General features: G+C 41.4%; 1 protein-coding gene, 1 long non-coding RNA gene and 1 pseudogene across 2 annotated transcripts; 1 reads left to right on the top strand and 2 right to left on the bottom strand.

Moving 5' to 3' along the window:
• Nucleotides 1–1,763: 1,763 nt before the first annotated feature.
• Nucleotides 1,764–5,572, top strand: LOC119511587. Its single transcript, XR_005212214.1, has 3 exons — nt 1,764–2,801; nt 3,496–3,608; nt 5,505–5,572. It is a non-coding gene; the product is annotated as an uncharacterized LOC119511587 (long non-coding RNA).
• Nucleotides 1,878–11,814, bottom strand: LOC119511585 (serpin B4-like). Its single transcript, XM_037806059.1, has 8 exons — nt 11,681–11,814; nt 10,910–11,100; nt 10,175–10,210; nt 6,849–6,977; nt 6,003–6,120; nt 4,765–4,907; nt 4,310–4,465; nt 1,878–2,727 (listed from the first exon to the last, which is right to left on the bottom strand). The coding sequence occupies exons 2-8, from the start codon at nt 11,072–11,074 to the stop codon at nt 2,326–2,328; spliced, it is 1,149 nt and encodes a 382-aa protein (XP_037661987.1). The 5' UTR covers nt 11,075–11,100; nt 11,681–11,814; the 3' UTR covers nt 1,878–2,325.
• Nucleotides 11,815–19,364: 7,550 nt separating this feature from the next.
• Nucleotides 19,365–20,364, bottom strand: LOC119511586 (annotated as a pseudogene).
• Between the last annotated feature and the right edge of the window lie 3,220 nt (nt 20,365–23,584).

Raw genomic sequence — 23,584 nt, 5'->3', positions numbered from 1 at the left:
CCACCTAAAAATCCCCATTGAAAAAGTCAACCCATTTCTGTCTATGTTGCATTCTGGCAGCTTTAGCAAATGGAAACAGGGTACCTCAAGGTCAATTCTAGATCCTCTTCTCTTCTCCCTTTATACTCGTTCCCTAGGATCCCTCCCTTGCCTTTAGCTACATTTACTGCATTTACCCCAGTAACTCTAAAACTTATATCTTAAGCCTCTCAAATTTAGAACTTTCAGTCCATACTCCTCCTCTGAACTCTAGACTCAAACATTCAAGTGCTTTACTAGACAATGCCATCTGACAGTTCAAAAGTGCCTCCAATACAACGTGCAAATATAAACCCATGGTCTTTTCTTCTCTCCAAAACAAAAATCTTGTCTCACCAGTTGGCTAGGCCAGAAACTTGGGCATCATTCTTTTTTTTTTAATGCTATTTTGTTTTTTTATTGAGATACAGTCATATACCATACAATCTTCCAAAGTGTACAATCCGTTGTTCACAATATCCTCATATGGTTGTGCATTCATCACCACAATTTTTGAACATTTTCATTACTCCAAAAAATAAAAATAAAAATAAAAACAAAAATAAAAGGAAAAAAGAACACCCCAAATATCCCATACCCCAACTCCCCCAGTTATTCATTTTTCTACTCATCTGTCCATATACTAGATAAAGGGAGTGTGAGTGACAAGGTTTTCACAATCACATGGTCATACCATATAAGCTATATAGTTACATGATCATCTTCAAGAATCAAGGATACTGGCCTGCAGTTCAACAGTTTCTGGTAGTTCCTTCTAGTTATTCTAATACACTAAAAACTAGCCTCTAGAGTGACCTCTCAAACTCCATCTGAATCCTCTCAGTCACTGAAACTGTTTCATTTCTTTTCCCCCTTTTGGTCAAGAAGATTTTCTCAATCCTATGATGATGGGTCCACTCCAGGAGTCACATCCCACATTGCCAGGGAGATATACACCTCTGGGAGTCATGTCCCACATAGAGGGGAGGACAGTGAGTTTACCTGCTAAATTGTCTTGGAGAGAGAGGCCACATCTGAGCAACAAAAGAGGTTCTCTGGGGGTAACTCTTAGGCACAATTATTAGTAGCTTAGCTTCTCCTTTGCGGTAACAAATTTCATAAGGGCAGGCTTCAAAATCGAGGGTTCGGCCTGCTGAACTGGTAGCCCCCAATGCTTGTGAGAATATCTGAAATTCTCTAAGTAAGGAAGTTTAATATTTTCACATTTCCCCCCAGTCCCTCAAGGGGGCTTTGCAAATACTTTTTATTCTCTGCCCAAATTTCTTTGGGATGTATCAGGGCTTCACACTAACCTGTACAAACCAACCAGATCTCACTCCCAATTCAAGGTTCCATGTAATTATGGTGTTTGAATAAACTGACCATACTGGGCATCATTTTTGGCTTTTACCTCTCCCTACCCCAGATCTAATCTATTGCCAGAATTCTGGGTTGTTAGTTCCTAAGTGATTCTCATATGCGTTTATTTCTCTTGATCTCTTCCAACATTGCAATGTTTTCCTAATTCATCCCACTGCAGCCACACTATTCTTTCCTCTCATCCATTAAGTGATAGTAGCCAGAGGTAGATTTTCATGATGTCAGCATGATCATCTTATTCGCATCTTTGAAAAATAAACAAAACTATCTGTAATGGATTTCCACTCCTTTTAGGATACAGTAGAAAGTTCTGAAGATGGGCTATGAGCCCTTCATGTTCTGACTCCTCCCCGCTTCTCCAGCCTCATCACTCCTTATCCTTGTTTTGCATTTTCTTTTCTATATGGTTATTATCTTTCAATGTGTGGCTGACCACTTGTAGTTTGTTGAAGAGTAAAAAAAAGAGGGAAAACAACAAGTACTTTTAATAAGGCATGGTTTTATTGATATATGTATTTTATAGGAGGCAAAATTTAGAGCTCTAAGCACCCTCAGATTTCACCCAATTTCAAAGAAATTTAGACAGCTAATTGAAGAGCAGTTCTTATTTGGTTTAGTACATTTTAAACACGTCACAAACAGAATGATATTTCAAATTTTGGAAAGATACAGTATTGAAATATCCTTCTCTCTCACCTTGAAGTTGAACATTTTATCCCAAATGGAATTTTCATGGGAAAAAAAGTGTGTCTACATATGTGTGGGAAGAAGAGAGACAGGCTTATAGCCATGTGGTTTTAACCATCAAATTCTTAGTGATGATAGGAGATTTGAAAGGAAGACAGATTGAAAGGAACCTGTTGTTTCCAGTAAGCACTTTGCTATCTCTGTGACCTTGGTCCTAAAGTAGTGCCAGGCTAATAGCTCCTAAGGGGAAGACACTGCACCGAGGAAGAGAATGCTTTCAGTATCCTTCTCCATGATGACGAATAAGAAAGGGTGATCACAATGGAACTTTTCATATATTGGTGCTGACGTTACAACTATTTGTGTGCCGGTGGCAGCTGCCGCCTCCGTGCCCTCTTCATTCACATCCACAAAGGACTTGTGTAGAATTTTAGATACTTTGAGACCCCTTCCCCCAGTCATGCCCGAGAAGTCGGCGTGGTTACTGAAGGCATCCTGCATCCCCATGTCTCCCAGCTGGGTATGGAGTTTGTAGCTCTCCTCCAGTTTGAACCGAGGTAAGTACAGATCCACGTTTCTCTTCCTCATATTTGCTGAGCTCATCCACTTGATTAATTTCTCAGCAGTGAGTTTATCTTCAAGCTATACAATGGAAAAAAGGAACTGACATGATTATCGATAGATATTGAGCACAACTTAACATCGGATTGGATCAGGTGAGAAACCATTATTTAACAATAAGTGTAAAATACAGATGGTTCAGTTTATTAGATGGGTTTTATTCTACTGGGCAAAAAAAGGACAGCTCTGGATATTCAGTACATTTGTTTAAATTGTGTATAGAGATATGCAAAAACAGAACCATTACAATACATTATTTTGTAAAAGATGAACTATATATTGTAACTTTACGCTGGAGGCCTACCACACTTTTCATTTTTAAAAAGTCCCTTCTTGTTATTGTCCCTGTACACATGACTATTTACATAGTGCAATTATACTATACGCACTATTTTTATTCTTTTTCTTGCTTGACATATTTGGAAACTTTTCCCACATTGTTATATATTTGCCTAAATCATCTTTAAGTTGTCAAATAATGAAAACATCAAACACATTCAAAGTATATAATTTTCCTTAAATAACATTTATTAACCATTTGGTTTGCACCAGGCCGTAGGCTAAAATATTGATAATACAAAGATTCGCCACTGTCCCTTGCTTTGAATTTTTCATTATTTTGAGCCACCTCGATCCAAAAACTTCTACCTTGTTTAAGACTTGTTACCATAGGAGAAAATTCCGGTCCTGGGTTTACTGATGTTACTGGGATTACTGCCTGTACTGATAACTGCAGTTACAGATATTTTAATGGTGCTTCATGTATGTTGCCATCTTACCTTCCCCAAGGATCCCCAATTTCCAGTGTTACCCAGTGCAGCAGATTCATTGCAGCTTCAGCAGCACCATTGGCTGGTATTGCAAAAGCAGCTGCCACTTTCAGAATGCCTTTTATACTCCAGGTACTACTATTGGTATTTTTATACATAACCTGTGATCATTATAACAATGCTAAAAGGAAAATTTTATTAATCTCTCTCTCTCTTTTCTTTTTTTACTCCCAGAAATCAGGCTCAGAATGATTTTTGCCCTTCTAACACCATAATATTTCTAAATTCGTTAGTAGCCTTTAAAAATAAATCTATTTGTCCACTGTCCATTAAACCACCTTGATTCAATATATATGCACAATGGCACTCCTTGTTCTTTTAATTTGCCGGGTTTTGCTTAGTGGTGAACTTGCACATTTTTTCCGTAGCTTCCCTAAGTCTCTAAGTCTTCATTTCCTTGCCTTAAAATGAACAGCTTGGACTACATCAGAGATCTCTGTGGTTGCAAAATTTTATGTTTGTTTTCACGGGTATATTTTTAGCTGAGGTGAGATGCCATAGTTTTCATCAGGATTTTAATGGGGCCTATGAGGCTAAAATTTTTTTACATATTCTTCCATAATGAGACTGACACTTAGTTTTTTTTTTTTTGTTTTTTTTTTTTGCAACCAGCTGGGTTCCTTAATGATTCTTCCTTAGGCTGCCCACAAAGAAGAAACAACATGCTCTACATGTGAGCTCTACCAGCCGCCCCCTCCAATCTGTGAGCACAGCCTCTAGGGACAGCTCCCACAAGCTTTGTGGTTCTGGGAATTGCAGGTGTGAGATTTTACCTTCTGTAGACCATCTACTTCATCTGGCAGCAGCACAAACATGCTTAGATCTTTGCCTTTGTATGGTATTTCAAGGATCTTGGCCTTCTCGTCCTTCAGGAAGGCTAAGTTAAAGAGCGCACTTTGTTTCATCATCTGCACAGGTTTGCTCTCATTCTGCAAGAAATTAATGTGTCAAACACACACCAAGTGAGGTATACACAAAAAAGATAACATCATCGAGATACCAAACACACTCTTCTTCTAAAAGATAACAGGAAACTTCACAATTAGAGACCAGGAGTTTCTCCAATATGCCCAACGAAAGGAAGGCACATGCATTAAGCAATTTAAAAAACTCAGCCATGACAGTTTCCATTTTCTACCTAGGGTTGTGCATTCTATTGAGTGTGAGTTGCAACCTAACATTCCATGTTTGACCACACTACATTCTATAGACAAAATACAGACTCTACCTTGTTCACCCAAAACTCGCCTTCTTCAGTATATTCTTTTTTAAATGCCTCAGCCCACTGCCCTTTGAAATACACTGCATTCAACAGAACCAATATGGTGCTGCTGTCAAGAGAGCCTTTGGGGAACAGGTCCTTGATTTTTCCTGCAAAAGAAAGAAAAATGGTCTGCTAAGCAAGGGATAAGAGGTTTGCCTCAGAGGTGTTTGCAAGTGGCCCTGACTGACCAGTAATTATTCCACTCAAGTCACCACTTTAGTGCTTTGCAGACCAGTGGTTCACCAACTGTGGATTTCCTCATGGCACCAGTTATATCTGGAGTATAGACATTCTGTCTTGTGATGGGAAAGGAGTTCAGGCTCTCTATCTAAGGGAGACATCAGTCATCTCACACTGAATACTGATACAGTGATTCCAGCCACTCCTTCAATAAATCCCTGTCTTTCTGTCCTTCTTTCCTTCCTCCCTCCCTCCCTCCCCTCCTTCCTTCCCATCTTAATGGAAGTAGGACTTCATTATTCCTTTGAACAAGTGACATAAAACCTTTGCTCCAAAGCACCCGCCCTGTGTGGCCAGGCACCTCTAGGCACCTCCCCCTCGGGTGTATTGCAATTCCCTTCTCCACCTGGAATTGCTGATGCTTTGGCTTGTGGTGGGTGGTGTGGATGGGAGTGGAGATGGCATGAGTCCTCCGTCAAGCTCTCTGCTTATGATGGGGCACTCAGCCATCATAATGCCTGCAGGATTTATGGATGCGGACCTGGCCCAGGGCCTTCGAGCTGCTGATGGCAAGAAGAGTAGCTGGAGGAGAGCTGTGTGCTTCCCATTTAACAAAGAGGAAGAAGACCCTTCAGTGCTTGCTCTTAGGCATTCATAATTGGAACTTCAGGCTCTAACTTCAAGAAAAGGATGCGAATCAAAGATGGGTCTGAGTAAGAGACTTGGGGTCCACAAAGATACTGTCATCCATGGTCAAGTATGAAGAGTCTCCAGAGGTGTCTCACGTAGTCGGCTTCCTGGGATCCCCTCCTTGGTTCCCCTGGGTTCTCTCCATATTGACTCAGACCCTTCTACCACCTGCAGTGCCTCCCCGTACTCCTCCACGTCACCCCTGCCCTGCCTGCCCTCCCTGCAACACCCATCTCACCCTCCCCCCAGCCTTGTCCACCTGACACCCACGTCAAGGTCAGGGCTTTACTCACAAGAAGGGTTTTAGGATGAATGACCTGCCCATACTCTACCATTTGTTTGGCTCTCCACCCAGGAATTGATCTTCTTTTCACTTTCTTCTGCAGCATTTACAAAATCAACAGATTCCACAGATGCTAGGTAGAATTTCTTATTATTATCCACGTACTCCTTTGAGATGGAAAGGAAGAAAGGAGGAAATAAAATAAAATACATGAGTAAATATATATTCCCAAATTAAATTATCTTAAATCACACAAAAAAAATATGGTAAACAGGAATCTGGACCCTGAGCAGATCCACTTTTTACAACCTCTGCCTATTTTATACAGGTGTAATGTGGTTAACTTGGAAGGAAGGTGCCAGCTAGCACTAAAAGGCAAGGCCGTCTAGAGAAAGGGCAGAGAGCGAAGAGCTATGGTTTGTAAAGTGCAAATCGAGCTTCCGTGAAGAAGATGATTTGCTTCTGGAACTTCTCACCACTAATTTCAACCTTTACACTTCTCACTTTTGCTTACCTAAATCACCCTGTGTATTCAGTGCTTCCCCAATCTTCCCCAGGGACTCACCAAGTCTACCCACCAAACAGTATCCCATTAGCCATTCATTTCCTAGATCGTTTCCCATGCAAAGTTACTCAATGTTTCTGAATCGGTGTCAAGTCATTCATGGCATCCCATGACTAACTCAGCTTCCCAATTTCCTCTTTGACCGCATGAGGTGCTCTCTAAACCCACACCCCTCCAGGCTCTGTGACACTGCAGCAGAGTAGAACTGCAGGTGGGCAGCCTGACACACTTGGGTAAATGCCCCCACCTGAGCCAGCCCAGCTGCTCTTCTTGGCTCTTCATAGGACCTGCGAGGCAGAAAAAAGGTGTGGAAGGCCCAGTGCAACTCACCTGAAGAAACTGGAACGTCTTTTCTCCATAGAGCCCGTTGGCAATGTTCAGTTGATAATCACCAGTGGATTTCTTTAATTCAGTCAGAAGCTTATGAAATTGGTCATGCACATTTCCCGTACTGTCAGCCTTCAAACATCCACAAGGAAAACTCACTGAATTACTCTGGCAGTGTAAAAACTAACCCAATGCTAAGTCCCTTACAGCAATACCAGAAACTCAGTAGCCTCGCTGATGATCTTTGTGCTCACTTCCTGACATTTGGTGCATTTGACCCCAAATGCCCTTCAAAGTTTGCTTTACATTCAACCTCCTCAGGAAATTTTTTCTTCCTGCCCCGACGTACGCTGATCTTTCTGTTCTTTTGAACTGCTGGAGCTTGTTTAGGCAGCACCATACACTCTACCATTGAATTGTCCCCTAACTGGGTCAAGTGGCTCCTTTCAGCCTCCCAGCTCAACTCTGTCTCTTAAGGGTGAGAATCGTATTTCTTTCTGTCAGCCATGGAGGTTGTGGTTATCACTAAAGTGATAAAGCAGCCACGTCACACCCTCAGTGACATTATCCTCTTGGATGTGTTCATCGTGATTTATGGCTCTGTCCTGTGATGGTCATATCCTGAGTGTTGGAACAGCGCGTGCTTAGGAAGGCTGGGGTGTGGCACTCCCTGACATCTGGCTAGAAAGTTCTAAAGCTGCTTTCCGAAGAAAAACACAGCAGCTTCTTTTCTTCCCGGTTCTTTTTGTTTCAAGTAGGGTTTCTCAACCTCAACACTATTGACATTTGGGGTTCAATAATTCTTGTAGGATGTTTAGCAGCATCTCTGACCTCTACCCATTAGATGCCTGGAGCACCCCTCACCCAAACTTATGACCAAAAATGTCTCCAGATATTGCCCACTGCCCCTTTAGAGAATGCATAGGAAAGGAAATCCTATGAAAATGAAATGGTTTTGCCTCTTAACCCTGGATCAAAATTATTCTTGACTAGGTTGTGAGCTCCTTGAGCATAAGTCCCTTATTTTATTTACATTTCCTCCCTACTATGAATACAATATCTGGCACACCTTTGTGATCAGTCAATATCTGCTGATTTGTACTGGGCATTAGATCCAAGTGATGAAGCTTTGTCAAAAAGCCTTTGTTGATGGTAGTCTCCCACTTCTAAGTGGATTATTTTCCAGAATTTCCTTTGTTATTGTTTTGAGTAGAATTTTTTTTTTTTTTTTACCCATAAGGTATTGGAATCATAGCTAAGACTATTCTAGAACTCAAACATCTCACGGGACAATTCTTTTGTGAAGAAGAAGTGTTTCTCTTCCTCATCCAGGCAGGAAACCCAGTATGTTCCCAGATTGGACTCCTGGCTTCCAAGACCTGGGGTACTGGGCTGAGGAAGTTCTGGGGCTGGGTAGAGTGAAGGGGCTTGTAGGGCTCCCTGCAAGGGGGAAAGACGATGTTCTAAATAGTGAGTCTCAGACTTCAGCATGCACTAGGCTGCCCTGGATTTTCTTTCCTATGCTGCAGATTCCCTGACTCCAGCCAAGAGATTCTGATTCAGGAAAAGCCCATGAATCCACACCTGTAACAGACGCTCCAGGGAATGCTGATCGGTGAGACTGGGACCCCAGCCTGCAAATTTCCATGATGCAGTGGCGCGGACAGCCTCCTGCTCATGTGGTCCCTTGGGGACAGCTATTATCCCAGGAAATAAGACTTTTTTTTTTTTTTTTTTTTTTGGTGCTTAAGTCATGCTATGGGCACAAGTAAAGCTCATCTCATTTTCAGAGGAATACCCAGAGTTTGGACAAGGTCCCAGGCTGAAGAGCAGGAGAGGGCGAATAGAGATCTGATTGGGCCAGCTGACATCAGGGAGCCTAAGTGGGGAGTTGGAGTGAAGGAAGGTGCATGGACAAGACTTACTCTCTCTCACCCTGGCATCAGCCATTCTGTACCGTTGGAGTGTGGTTAGTCACCAGTCAGCAAACCCCAAACGGGTTAAGCAGGGAAGGGCCACTAGCTCATCTGCCTGGGGACGCAGGTCTTGGCTTCCTTCATGTTGGATAAAGGGCCTCCAGCAAAGTGTGCCTGCAATCGGGGCAGCTGCCTTCCACCCTGGCTCTGCAGCTACTTGGCTGCAGGAGCTTCTGTCAAGCACTTCCTGTCTGAGCTTCTGTTTGTCCTCCTCATGAAGAGCTTTGACCTGGTAGCTCTGAAACATACCCCAGCTCTTTTCTCCCATCTGCTCAACATTCTACTTGTTCATCTCTGCAGCCTTTCACAGAGTCTGATACAGAAAGACAGAAAACCCCAAGCTTCTCCATGCAAGCACTACGGGCTGAGCTTGACTGAACCCTGGGGGCCATGTGGCACCCCAGGATCAGGGAGAGAAGAGCTCATAGGCTCCACATATTGCCCAGTTTTCTTGGGTGGTTTCTGCCGGAGGAGACCAAGGGTCTCCTTGCACTAACACTCAGCTTTATGAAACCTTAAACTGGGCCGTGTGATCTTCTCACGGGCTCTAAAGTGACCCTGGGGCTGAATGATACAGCATCAGTGGCAGCAGCTCTCTTTGGCAAGTGGCCCTCTGCTAAGGCTCCATATCAGCACCTCCAAGTCTTTATACTCTGACTCAGATGAAGACAAGGAAGTTCGGAGAACTAAATAACCTCTCTGAGGCAGCAGAGCCAAGTTTTGAACTTGTCTGTCTGAATCCAGAACCTTCCACTTGCTAGCTATGAGTTTAGGAATATTAAGGCTCTAAATCAATATGTTTCATAGCAATCATTTTCCAAAATATACTTGGTTTTATTCCTTAAGCCCATTAATATTTCATTAAAATTATAATGTTATTTTACAACATTATTATTTATAATAATAATAATACCTAACATTTAACAAGGGCTTCCTATAGACCAGGCACAATTGCAATTGTTTTGCATGTATTTGCATTTATTGAGGTGGGTTCTTTTATTTTCCACATTGGGATGAGGTCACTGGCTGAGAGCAGCTGTGCCTGGCTCTCACGTTCAACTGCTTGTGAACCACAAAGCTGGAACTGAACCCAGGCTGTCTGATGCCAGAGCCCAGGCTCTTAAATTCAGTGCTGCCTTCCTCTCAGTTAAACAAAAATATGAAAATCATAAGTAGGTAATAAGAAATTTGAAATCCCTCTGCATGTCCAAGTTGTCCTCAATTCCCCTAAAAATGAACTTTTACACTTTATGTGATATTATCCCTCAGTTTAAACTTTGACCCTGATAGATATCTGATGCTACTTCTGGACCCAGGTACTGTGTGACCCACCTGCTGTTTCGTGGCTCTTACCTTTGTGTTCTCTGTGACTTCCTTTAAGTGAAGAACCTGGAAGAGACAGAAAATGAGACAAGAAAATTATGCAAAGATCAGTCTAAATCAGAAGAAAGAAAAAAAATAAAACTCCAAAAATAAACAGAAAACTTCACAAAGAACTTCAGTGTAAGAGTTCTCTCCTTGAAACACACACACACACACACACACACACACACACACACACACACACACACACAGAGGAAAGCTGGTTTATTACCAGCTACCTCAGAGTCCCCATCCATCCATCCATCCATCCAACCATCCATCCATCCTCCCATCTATCCAGCCATCCTTCCATCCATCCATCCATCCATCCATCCATCCATCCATCCACCCATCCATCCAGCCATCCTTCCATCCAGCCATCCATCATTCCTGAGCAAATGTGTGAAGTTTCCTATGCTTTTAAGTCAACGCACAACTTCTATCAGTAGTCTTCATGTTTTCAGCTTCACCTCTAATTTTGGGGCATTTGTAGATGGTCATCCAGCTCCAGAAGGAAGTCCAGGCATGGGTGAGCAGATGGGGGCAGAGCATTTGGGAAGGTGCGTACCTTCGCCCATCAGCTTTGCACCCACCTAGTCATGGGGAATTTCTTGCTCAGCTTCCTGTGCTACCCGTTAAGCCAGCCATATATGGGGGACTCTGTTCAGAGAGCTGACAGAGAAAATCTAGTCCCAACAGCGAAACCTAGAAGAAGATGACACCCACCTTCTCAATTTGTAATGCAGTGTTGTTTCTGGCACCCAAGAGGAGCATGGACAATGCTGATGCGATGTTTAGAGGGGAAAGGAAGATGTTACCCTTTTCCGATTTTCTCAATTCTTGGAACAGATCCAACCCAAACTGGGTGATTGCACCACTGAGTGAATTCATGGTGACCTTGGTGTGATCTGGAACTTCTGAGAAAAACATAAGATTCATTTTATAATGGTTTTACTGAACAGAATTTTATTCGGAGCTGAAATCTTAAAGGAAAATGACATATCTGGGTTACAGGACTATTGCAATCAAAGTCTGTCTTCTTTTTACTTTCCAAGTCTTCTACAATGAAAATGGATTACCTTCATAATTAGCAGACTAGCAATGACTTTTGTCAAAAAAGCAATATTCATCTTTCCTTCATCTCTGGCTCTACTTTGCCTGGGTAGAAAAGGCTTTATAGTGAATGCCAAGATGAAGATTAATGTGGAATTACTTCTAGCTACCTCTCAAGAGACACTCCTCTCTGCAGTTCTCATGAAAGTTCCATGGCTGCCAGCCACTCTCCCTGTGTCCTCTTAAGGGTGCATTTGTTTACTCCGAAATAAATGAATTTGATACAGAACAAATCAGATGAAGAAGATATTTTCATTTTGCCAAGGAAAAGTCAAGAATATGCGCTTATACCTAATGAAATAGATGCATGATATAAAACACATCACTGTTATTATTTACAAAACTTATTCTTGTTATTAAGCTGGGTGGGCTAGTAGCACTTACCTGGGTTCCTGGAGGAAGCAGGAGTAGGTAGGGAGCTGGTGAGCCTTTGTGTGCTGAATGGTTGAGCTCCGGAATATATACTTCTCTCTCTCCCTGCCTCTTCCTCATTGTTGCAGTTGGTATTTCAAGTAAATCAACTTTTAGTTTCCCAAGGAGGTTAACCCCCACTCCTACTAGCAGGAAATATTTATGACCAACCCCATGATTATTGTTCTATGACTCGACTTCTTTTTTCAGCTGCAGAAAGAGCTGTAGGTCTGTAACTGGTGGCAGATGTTATCTAACTTAGCTCATATGGAATGTGCTGTAGTTGGCTTTCCAATGACAATGGGAATGAAGTTTAATTCCAACTTTCTCAGGTTCCCCCACCTCCCGGCCCCTGCCCCACAACCCCCTCAAATAAGCCTTTCTTCTCTTAGCTGTTGAACAGTCTTTAAGGCACATTTTGGGTACTTAACAATTAAAAAGTTTACATGGGCTATTTTTAAGTTCTAAAATGGCTTATCCATCCAGCCAATTTCCCTAGTAATTATTCTGTATAACCAGGAAAAGATCTCTAATTCCAACTCAGAGATAACAACAGAGGAGGTGTCTCAGCAAAATGTGGAGTGTATGAATCTGTTCCCTCCCCCTAAATGCTTTGCCCTGGCAGCAGACCTCCTGGTTTCCTCCGTGACCCCTTGCAGGGGAGCCCCGAATTTTCCTGTTAACTAAGGTCAGTTAACAGCTGCTTTACTTCTCCATGAGAGCAAATTAGTGATTAGGAGAACGATTGACACACATGGCCATTTCGAGTGGCTTCCTCCTAATTTTGCAGACCTTATAAAAATGAAACAGAAAAGGAATCGTTGGAGATGCCTGGGCCATGACATTTCTGTATGTTGCCAGTGAGTGCACTGGTTTCAGATTTCTGGGCTGTTAAGCAATTGTGGAAAGAAGGGGTGTTCTCTGAATGCCTTGTTAAGTCTGTTATTAAGGGGCGTTAATCTCCTCTGATGCACATTGCTCCTGTGGGTAGAATGATGTTAATAACTGATGTTTGCTGAGCTGGGATATGTATTAGCTGATAGACACCTACAACAGCTCATTAAAGGGGGGCACATTTATTATCTCCATTTCACAGATGATGGAATGGAGGCCCAGAGAGGTTACACAAAAGCCAAGAGGTTACAAAAAAGCCAACAAGTTACACAAAAGCTGACAAGTTACACAAAAGCTGACAGGTTACACAAAAGCCGACAGGTTACTCAACAGCTGGGTAACAGCACAGCTGAAATCTCCAGCCTGTTAACCTGGCTCAAGAACCTGCAGATGTAACCAGTACCCCACATTGCCTAAGTCGGCTTCCAGGTTTAAAATGACACGTTCCCTCTTGTCTAAGTGGAAAGAAACTTTTCTTCTGGCACTGTCAACAGGGAAAATGTCCCCTCGACAAATCTGAAGGTGCAGGGACGGTCCAATACTGAGCCCCAGGTCCGCACTCTGAACGGCCAGTGGGATTGAGGAGAGCGGCTGGCCCGAGACTGTCTTCAGGGCTTGGTCCACAGACAACCAGGAGTAGTGAGTGGTGCCTGGCGATGTGTGGGGAACTTCAGGTGATCCCCAGCCCTTCATTTTCCCCAAAACAGCTCTATCGTGGTGGCAGTGGGTAAATATGTATAATTTCGAGAGGAAAAAGACATAGGCAAAAAATATATATATATATTTTCCCTAAAGAGTATGCTGTATCCTGGGTCACGTCTGGGGCTGGGACAAGGCCGTTGTCAGGGGACAACTGTTCTAGTATCACCCCCATCGCCAGGCGGGTTAGGGGCCGTTAAGGATCCCTTCTATTGAGTTATAATTTACATGCCATAAAATTCACCATTTTAAAGAGTACATTCAGTGGTTTTTAGGATACTCACAAAGTTGTGCAGTCATCACTGCCATCTAATTCCAGAACACTTCCATCACTCCCCAAAGAAATCCTGCTTCTGGTTTTCCCCTCCCCCAACCTCTGGCCACCACTTGTCAACTTTCTGTCAAAGTAGGCAGCATGGATTTGCCTATTTTGGGCATTCATATAAAAGGAATCATACGATATGGCCTTTTGTGCATGGCTTCTTTAAATCCACACAATGTCTTCAAGTTCCATCAGCATTGTAGCCTGCATCAGTGCTTCCATTGTTGGGGTAGACCACATTTTGTTTATCCATCCATCAGTTGATGGCCATTTGGATTGTTTCCACCTTGGGGCTAGCATGGATAATTCTGCTATAAACATTCATGTACGAGTTTTTGCGTAGACATACGTTTTCATTTCTATTGGGTATATACCTAGCGGTGGAATTGCTGGATCATATGCTAATTCTATTTTTAACATTTTGAGGAGCTACCTAACTGTTTTCCACAGTGGCTGCACTGCTTTACATTCTCCCCAGCAATACGTGAAGGTTCCAATTTCTCCAAATCCTCAATAAATGTCCAGGACATTTATTATTGTCCTGGACCCTTTTTATGCCAGCTATGAGCAGGGCCTCTTTTTGTCCCAGCCCATCAGGGAGTCAGAGCAAGATTCACCTACAAGTTCCCAGAGGTACAGAGGGAGAATGTAGGGAGTAGAGGGGAAAATGGGGAGAAATTTTTCAAAACTGTAAGTTTTTATCTGCCTGCCCACTCGACTAGGCATGCTGCTCTTAGGTCCCTTACAACCGTGCATGTGTGATGAATCCCAAAGGGAACTGACATGCAGAAGTTCTCTTAACCGTGCCAGGGGTGCGGACTCGTGAATCCTGAGGAACGGGGACTTCTCAGTTGAGTCTGCATCATGGGATATAATCACAAGACAGAATCGGAAGTTCCTGGAGCTGGTGCAGGATGTGTTTACTTGGGGCTCAAAGAATAAGGGACCTAACGGGCCCCTAGGACAGAAGCAAGAAATGGACATGGAAGGAAAAAATAAGGTGACATGATAGGATGAATTGGGGCTTCAGAGGGGTGGCTCTATGGAAAGGGCCTTCAGACGAAGGCTGAATTCTCCGGAGGCACTGAGCTACCAAGGTTTGCCAAGAAGAGGCTGAGTTTGGGGAAAAGGCACTAGTTGATATTGACTAAGGGTTTTATTAAATTTGGAGAGAGCTTAGGTTAGTTCAATGAGAAATCATTTTATGCTTTTTTTTTTTTTTCCTGTTTCCAAAAAATGCTTCCTGTACATGGGGGTCAGTGCTGTGACATCTGACAGCATATAGATAGTGTCATGGAACACTCAGCAAGCTTTAGAAGTCTATACATTGGAGAATTTGCAAACTTATTTCTGTCAGGAACCCATAAAAAGACGTGGACTTCTCTGGTTCCCAGAAACCAGGAACCCAAATAACCCCATTGTAAATTTCACGTTGTGGAGCCACTCTGCCATTGCCACTGCCTTTGTAGGTTGGTTGAGAAATATCCCCTAGATGTTCCCCAGACTTGGTTCCTTGGGAACTGTGTGAAGATGTGTCATTATTGCTAAACTGCAAATCTTGTGGAGTCATTTTATTTCTTCCTTATTGCCAAGTGTGTGGTTGTAGCTGGCTATTGGGAAACAGGTTAATGGTGAAGATTATTCAAGCATCAAATAATAGGATCCGTGCTAATTACTATATTCACCGGGGTGTCTTGAGTAGCATGAGAACATGGTTTAATTAATTTTACTTACTAATTTTCACAGCACAAAACCAACCCCAGTAAGGTTCAAAGGAAGTTAGTTAGGGAGTCATTCCGCAGGGCAGGGATGACTGAGGTAGACTGATATGCCTGGACCCTGACTAACACGGTAGAGATTGGTGTCTGGAATGGCCCCAGAAACAGACCTTCAGAATGGGATTCTGGGATTGTTGCTCCATATGGAGAAGCATCTGCTGGGAGGAAACAGGACACTGGTGCATGGTATATGGTAGCATCGGGTCATCATTGATGGATACCGGACACGAAGCACAAGCAGAGGGTAAGGTGTTGTGACACGAAGTGGCTGTGGTGCTTCGCTGCTAGAGTAACAAGTGTGATTGCAAAACATTGTGGGCTCAGCCGCTTACCTCTGTTGGGCATGGAAAATTCAAGTCCAACCTCAATGTCAGAAGCATTTTTTGTAGATCTTGACAAGTATATCCCAATGTCATATGGATGCTTAATTTTTCTAAGCCAGGAAAATGAAATTAAAACAACAGTGACATTTACATTGATAATACTGGCAATTCTTAAATTTTGAGGGTTGGTGTGATGTGAAGGAAGAGAATGATAAGACACTGGTGAGGACGTTGATTAATACAACTATTTTGGGAAGTTTTGATAATATCTGTTTAAGATTCAGCAATTCTATTTTTGAATGTATAACTGGGATGAACTCTCATTCTGTGCCAGAGAGATATGTGTGAGGGTGTTAATTACATGCTGTTGGCAATGGGAAAGAACTGGAAACAACTTAGATGTGTATTAACAGAAGGACAAGGAAAATTATGCTAAGTTCATACAGTGGAGTCTCCTATGGCAGTGAACACAAATGAGCTAGATATTTGTGTATCAAAAAAGATAAATATCTTCTAAAAATAATGTTGGGGAGAAAAGAAAGCGAGTTGCAAAAGGATATGCATATATACTTTTTTTTTATACAACTCATATTTTATTTTAATTAAACTCATAATATAGGTAAAATTAAAGCCACTATAAATATTTTATTAATGTTTCATATTTTGCTTTTATTTTACAGTACATCACCAGAGACACATAAGAAAAAGTAGAATTATCCAATTCCCTTTCTAAGTGTACTTCTTCTAGAAACTACAAAAATATTAATGAAAGCCATGTTACATATTTTTCAAAACCAAAATTGACATATACCATCACCAACTTTATGGGAACAAAAGGTACAAGTTCTGGTACATTAGGAAGTTAATTATGAAAAAAATAGTTTCAGATTCATAAATTGGTGTATTCCAGTATAAAAACACAAATGACCCAAATGGTTTAAATTCTCATTAAAAGAGCTTCACATTTTTCTAAATGAACATTTGGCAGAAAGATGAATTGGCAGCTGATATACAACAAATATGTCAATTGCTTACATCCCCAAATATGGAAAATACTAGGTGGAAAAGTTACAAAGAAAATCTGTTTTAAAAAGACACAATTAAATGAGCCTTAGACCTGAAAAACACGATTTATTTCAGTTACTACTTGGCTGTGAAATTGGAAAAAGTCCGAACCATTCAGGCAAAATAGACAAGATAACATTTTATTTTCTCTTTTTTTGAGAACTGAAAAACTATTAGCTATTACCTGTGATTCAAGTTCTAGTACTGGCCATCCCTAAACGGACACTCTGTTGGTGCACTGGCGCAATGTGGTCTTTGGAGTTTATTGCATGCAAGTATATTTTATAAGACACCTTGGCTCTTCTGGTGACTACAATTTCTTGGATGAGAATCCATGACAGACTCATCATAGAACAAATCCCAAACACATTCCAATACATGTGTTAAAGTAAAGCGCCAGTGTATTTTGAAAATGTAATGAGTTGCAACTTATTTTCATATTGACCTGGGGAAAAAAAACCCCAGTTGTATAAATTATTTCTACCTCAGGTCATGGATACACATCTTCCCATTTGAAAACATAAGTGTCATATACTACTGATAACTTAGCTTTCAGTTTTAAGCAATCATTTGGTAATATTACTGTTCTTTATTTTCTGGCTTTTAAAACATTAATTCCTTAAATCAAATATTTGAAAAGTAACCACTACTCTGATGGTTCATGAAAAATGATCATCTGAACATCAATCTGGAAAATTATAAACCCTTAAAAAATTAACAAAGTTATTCAGTAATAGAAATTCAGGGTACAGAGGTGATAAAAAAAATCATGGAAAAATTCCGTACATGATCCCTTTCATAAAATGAATCCATAATCTTGCTTTTATTTTGTTTTTTCTATCAATAGTAGGGGAAAAAGAACATAAAAATGCTTCTGCTTAAGTTTGACTACATTAACAATATAAGGTTTTTCCATTTTCAAAATAAACCTTCAAACAATCCATTTCTGTAAGTAGAAGTTTTTAAAAAAATAATAAATGTGATATTTAAAGTTTTGTCTTAAAATATCTCAATCACTTCACTGTATAGGCTTAAAATAAAATGAGCATTTGTTTAAAACTCATGCTATATGAAAAAAAGTTGTGCATTTTCAAATAAAAAATTAACTATATATAGTTAATAACATTATATACAATTAATATAAAGGTTATTTAGGACACTCACTTCTACACAAGTTTGTGTAGGTTAAGTCAGCTGATTTCACATTATAATTCTAACGCTCAAATTATTCAACTAGGAAACAAAAAACCTTAGTAATGAAAAGGGTCTGGTGTATTTACTTTGAATACTGAACGCTTGCATCTCATTCTTTTCTCTAAGCTGAAAAAACTTGAGCAAAACTAGTTTTATATATGCCCATGATTTAAAGATAATGATTGAGATACAAGAGTATTTCAAAGAATTTTTCAAACTATTTGGTTACAGAAATGAATTTATAGTATTAAGGAGACCTATCATATACAACAAAGCTAGCAGTTTATTTATTTGCTATATTCTTGTTCTTAAACTGAGTAATTGTATTAAATGATCTATAGTCTCTTCTGTCTCTAAAATTCTGATTATATTGTTTTGCTTTTAAATACATAGTTAAGAAGACCCTATCTCAAAGTTGTCTAAATAGACAACTTTGGCCCTCAATTAAAAATTTTTTTCATCCCTTTTATGGCTTTTAGTTAGTTATTAGTAGGGAACAAATATCATATATATTTTACTCAACTGATTTTCAATCCCTGGCTCTCTACCCACTGTGCCCCATGCTGTCTCCAGAGTCCACAGTGCACAGCAATAGTAAACCTCAATACTTCTTGAATATTCAAGAATATATTTTGAATGAGTAGTAAAATATTAAGGATGGATTAAGAATGAAAAAAAAATCTGAAATTGATAGTAGTTGCTTTTATAAAACCCCCAAATAATAATTTCAAATGCTTCCAGTCTCCTTTGGTTTATCTTTATACACAATAGCAAAAGAAAAGACAGCACAAGAATACCAGGTTAAGTCATCATAGCTAAGCTATAAGCAAGGACACATAAAAATTTAAATTGCCATTCATGTATTGAAGAAATGAATTTTATTTACACTACTAGTAGATCCTGGCTACTCCAGTTACTCTGAAATATAATTATCAGTAACAGAAAAATATCTTCCAGTATTTCAGTTTTAATAACAGTTATTAAATTGCTTAGTTATATTAGAGAGTAAGAAGCATTAATGAATTATTTTTTGGAAATAAAAAATAAGTATATATATTACCCTGATGCCTAGGCCAAAATATATCTACCAACATTTTACTTGATTTCTATTAAGTCATAAAAATAAAGGAACAAATATATTGCAAGTATTTTCTTTACAGACAATTTCAATTAGAGAACAATAGTTTAATGCAAACAATATAGTGGCTCATGTGAGTGAACTGGTATGGAGGAAAGAAAAGGAACTGACACTTGACAGACAAAATAATGTCAAATATGACTAAAAGGATATCTGCCTCAATGAAACCATTTACAGGCAGTAACTAGATTTTTACACATCTCAGTTTTATCTTATAAGCAAGGAAAATACAAAGTAGGTAAATTATGATCATGGATCCTGGTTAAGAACCCCTTCTTTTAGCTTGTATAATGTAGCCTTTTGATTTGATAATTCCTCTACTTTTAACAATCACTGAATATCGCAGAAGCCACAGTGGTACCCACTCATGTGCTTGAATGTCAGGTATGCTTTCCTGAAGAGCTTCTTGAAAACTTGCTTCAGAAAGCAGTTCTTTTGGATCATTATGAGTCAACAGCTGTATGTCAAATTGTTTAGCAAACGCAGTCAAATCAGGTGGCATCACACAGCAGGAGGCAAGATTAACTTGGTTACTATTTGGTTTTACCTGTGCCCACTGATACAGCTGCTCCAACTGTGTTTTATCTAGATCAGAGGTACCAATAGCAACAATCTTTTTGTTCTGAACTAAGTTTTCCAGTTCCTCCCAGTAAGGCTGCAAATGCTCCAAGGAGAGATTAACTCCATCTTCAATAGGAGGTGAAGCAATGATCACAGAATCTAGCTGTGCAACGCCAAGGACTGAACAGGCCATGTCAACTGCATTTCCAGTTGATGATGAGGAGTTTGATCCCACAATGAACAGTTTTGCAGAAACTTTCATTTCTTCTCTCTCATCAGGATTTATCTTTTCTATTGCATGAGATGCAATACATTCCAAGACATCTGGAAACTCCCTGACCAAATCTGGGCTGATTTGGGAACTCCACTCATTCAAAGTCTTCTGGATGCAATCTCGAAGCTCCTCGCTGTGTGCGGACGGGCACTTCTTCCGCAGGCGGCCCCGGTCCAGCAGGTTCCCCGTCTGCAGGTGCGGGTGCTGGCCCGCGCCAGAAGAGCCCCGGCCGCGCGGCTGTCGGTGCCCATGGCAGCGGCCGCCCGAGCGGGAGAAGCAGCTACAGGGCCGCGGGCGGGTGGGCAGGCGGGGAAGGCGGTCGCCCCGCAGGACGCGGTGCCCCGGGCCGGAGCGCCAAGCGCGCGGTTGCCGTCCCGCGCGGCAGGACCACGGCCTGCTCTCGGGTCCGAGGGAGGCCGGCGACGGAGCGGTGGCCCGGGAAGAAGGCGCTGGTGTCTGCGGCTCCTGCTCCCAGTTCAGGAAACTATGCATATATACTTTATGTAAAATTTTTAAAGCACCACAAACAACATTCTATTGTTCAAGGCCACACACCTATTTATTAAAAACAATAAAACATTGATGGGAAGTCGACACACCAATTCCAGCATAGTGGTTTCTCCTGCGAAGAGTTGCAGGGGAATGAGATGGTTGGGTGGGTCTTTCACATTATCTGTAACCTACTATTTCTTTAACATGGAAATTAAAACATGTTGTCTTGGGTCAAGTCTGGGTAGTGGGCATATGAATTTATGATATTGTCTTCGTAACATTTTGTAAAGTTTGAGATATCTCATGATTTCTAAAAATTTAAAGAATGAATGGAAAAGTGAGGAATGGAGTGAAGGAAACTAAATCTGGCTATAAAGAGGAGCAGAGAAATGCTTAGAGGCGGAGGGGAAAAGAGGATAAAGAGAGGATTTGTTTTTGAGTTGAGATTTTAAAGTATTTTAATCTACTGCTGTAAATGATCTGGTAGAAGGAAATATTAATAATGGTGGAGAGAAGGGATTATGAAAGGAGTACATCCTTGAGCTGATGTGATGGGAGTGGCTCCAGAACCCACAGAGAGGGGTTCCTGAGATAGGAGGGGAGGCACATCCTCCCTGTGCCTGAAAGGTAGGAGGGGAAGATGGGTGCCTCACGGTGACAGGAAGATGACGGTCCCCCCATCTCTGGTGGTACTGATCTTCTTAATGAAGCAAGAAGAAAGGTCTCCTTTAGGAACCGTGGGAACGTGTATGCGCATGTGTGAGCATGTTGACGTGGCGGTGGGGAGGGTAGGGATTTGGGGAATTGAATAGTCACTCTGGGAAATGAGGGAAGGCTTGCAGGAGAACTAGACTCTGTCTGGGTAGTACGTGGTGCCTTTCTGGGCTTGATGATCGTGTGCATAGATAGTCCTCAGCTCACCCATAGAAACACTCAGCCACAGAGGAAACACCCTGGCTTGTTCTTTCAGGCTTGAGGTTTAGCCAGAGGAGTGGAGATTCCTCATCTCTTCATGTACTCATTGTAGTCTAACCCCATTGTCTCTCTTAAACATCCCTACTCAAACTCATTAGTGACTTCCTGTCTCTCTTAAACATCCCTACTCAAACTCATTAGTGACTTCCTAATAGCCGCTCGATAGCCCTTCTTCAGTCTTCAGTCAGGCATTTTCTGAATTATTTGCCTGTTGACCCCCTCTTCCTTGGGATTCTGCCTGTTAGTTCTCTATATCTCTGACCTCCTGTCTTGAACTCCTTGGTGGTTTGAAGCTGTACTGTAGAAGGGGCACTTCCCAAATCTGGGTTTGTTGCTCGGCGTGGACAATAGAAGTCACGCTGAACCAGGCTGAGGAGAAAAAGAGGGTTTATTTACCCCGGCCGGAGGACAGGGGGACGCTTTCCCAAATCAGCCTCCCTGAAGTGATTTTTCAATTGGCTTTTATACCCATCAGAGACAAAGAAGTATAATCATCTTAGTTAACAGGTTACAGAGGTTTGGAGAATTTCAGTGGTTCATTCTACTTCCTTCAGGATTTACATCCTGTGGCAGCTGGGAAACAGTGCCTCCCAGTCTAGGGAGATAGATGAAAGGCTTATTCATATATGGGAGGTTTGGGGCAATAAATTAAAGCTTATTCAGGCCTGGGTGTGAGACTCCTCTGTGAGACTAAGAACTCTCTTTATAGACTACTTCCAGCTTTGAAGGTTATGTTTTAAGGCTACTTGATAATTTCTTGCTTGCTTACAGTTTCAAGATTACATTTAAGAAGTTACTGTTACAGTACAGTATCCCAGAAAAATGTGTTCTTAAATCTAATCCATTCCTGTGGGTGCGAATCCATTCTAAGTAGGACCTTTAGATGAGGTGTCTTCAGTTAAGATTGACCCACCTCATTCAGGATGGGTTTTAATCTTATTATTGGAGTCCTTTATAAACAGAATGAATACAGAGAGTGAGAGAAAAAGAAAAGCCATGGAAGCAAAAACTTGAAGTCAATGAAATCTGGAAGAGAAGGGACAGACCAGCAGATAGCGCCATGTGCCTTGCCATGTGACAGAGGAGCCAAGGCTCGCTGGCAGCCAGTCTTCAGGAGGAAAGCATCATCTTGATGATGGTTTGATGATGCCTTGATTTGGACATTTTTGCCTTAAAACTGTGGGCAAATAAATTCCAATTGTTTAAGCACAACCGTGTTATAGTATTTGCTCTGAGCAGCCTCAGAAACTAAAACAAACTGCCTTGCCAGTGCAGTCCCTGCCCATAGGCATTGCTCAGGGATCTCACCCAGGCATTCTTCTCCTCTCTTTCTTACAGGTGATCTGATCTCCTCTGGTGGATTTAACCAGGGAGTTCCCCAGTCTCTTTCTCTCAGCTTTGCCATCTTCCCTGTCATTCTCTCCCTGCTCTGTGCCCCATCCCTTGGCTGACATCTCCCAACTCCAGCACTGTGAACTCAGCCCTTCCCTTTCATTTGTTTTGATTTGATATTTGACATTTTTGATCGACCGCCATTTTACATTATTTTAATCAGTCCTCTGGGAAATCTTTCTTCCATGGCTTGAGGGTCTGAATATGTAAATGGACAATGGCCAGACAATACATAAAAGAGAACTCTGATGACAACCTGCTGCAAGCAGCCCAGGAAGCCAAACCACAATCTGCTGCAACCAGTCCAGGAAGTCAAACCACAAACTCTGTAGCAATCAGCCCCGAATGGTTTGGACTTAATAACTATCAGCTTCCCTAATTTTTGTCCCCGCTTGCAGTTTATGATCAACCAGAGAAAATCCAATATGCTTCTAGTTAGCCTGTCTCTAGCTTCCTGTTGCCAACGGCCTCCAATCATGGCCTACCAGAAGCCTTCCCTTGTTCCTCTCTGAAGATCTCCCACATTTCTGCCTGCCTTTGAGTCTCTGCCAAACTCAAGTGACTGGGGCTGACTCCCTTGCTTTAGTAAGCTCAGAATGAGTAGGTTTTGCTTATTCTCATTTGGGTGGTCTTCATTTATTTCCACAGATGCCTCAGCTTATCTGAAAAACTACAGTGCACTCCACCTCTTCTGTGATGTGTCTCTGCTAACATTTCAGAAGAACAGGATGTATTTGGAACACTTTCACTTAACCAATAGAGACTTCTTT

Source organism: Choloepus didactylus, chromosome 16, assembly GCF_015220235.1.
Source record: "Choloepus didactylus isolate mChoDid1 chromosome 16, mChoDid1.pri, whole genome shotgun sequence".
Taxonomy (NCBI): Eukaryota; Metazoa; Chordata; class Mammalia; order Pilosa; family Megalonychidae; genus Choloepus; species Choloepus didactylus.
This window is presented reverse-complemented; position numbering and strand designations above follow the sequence as displayed.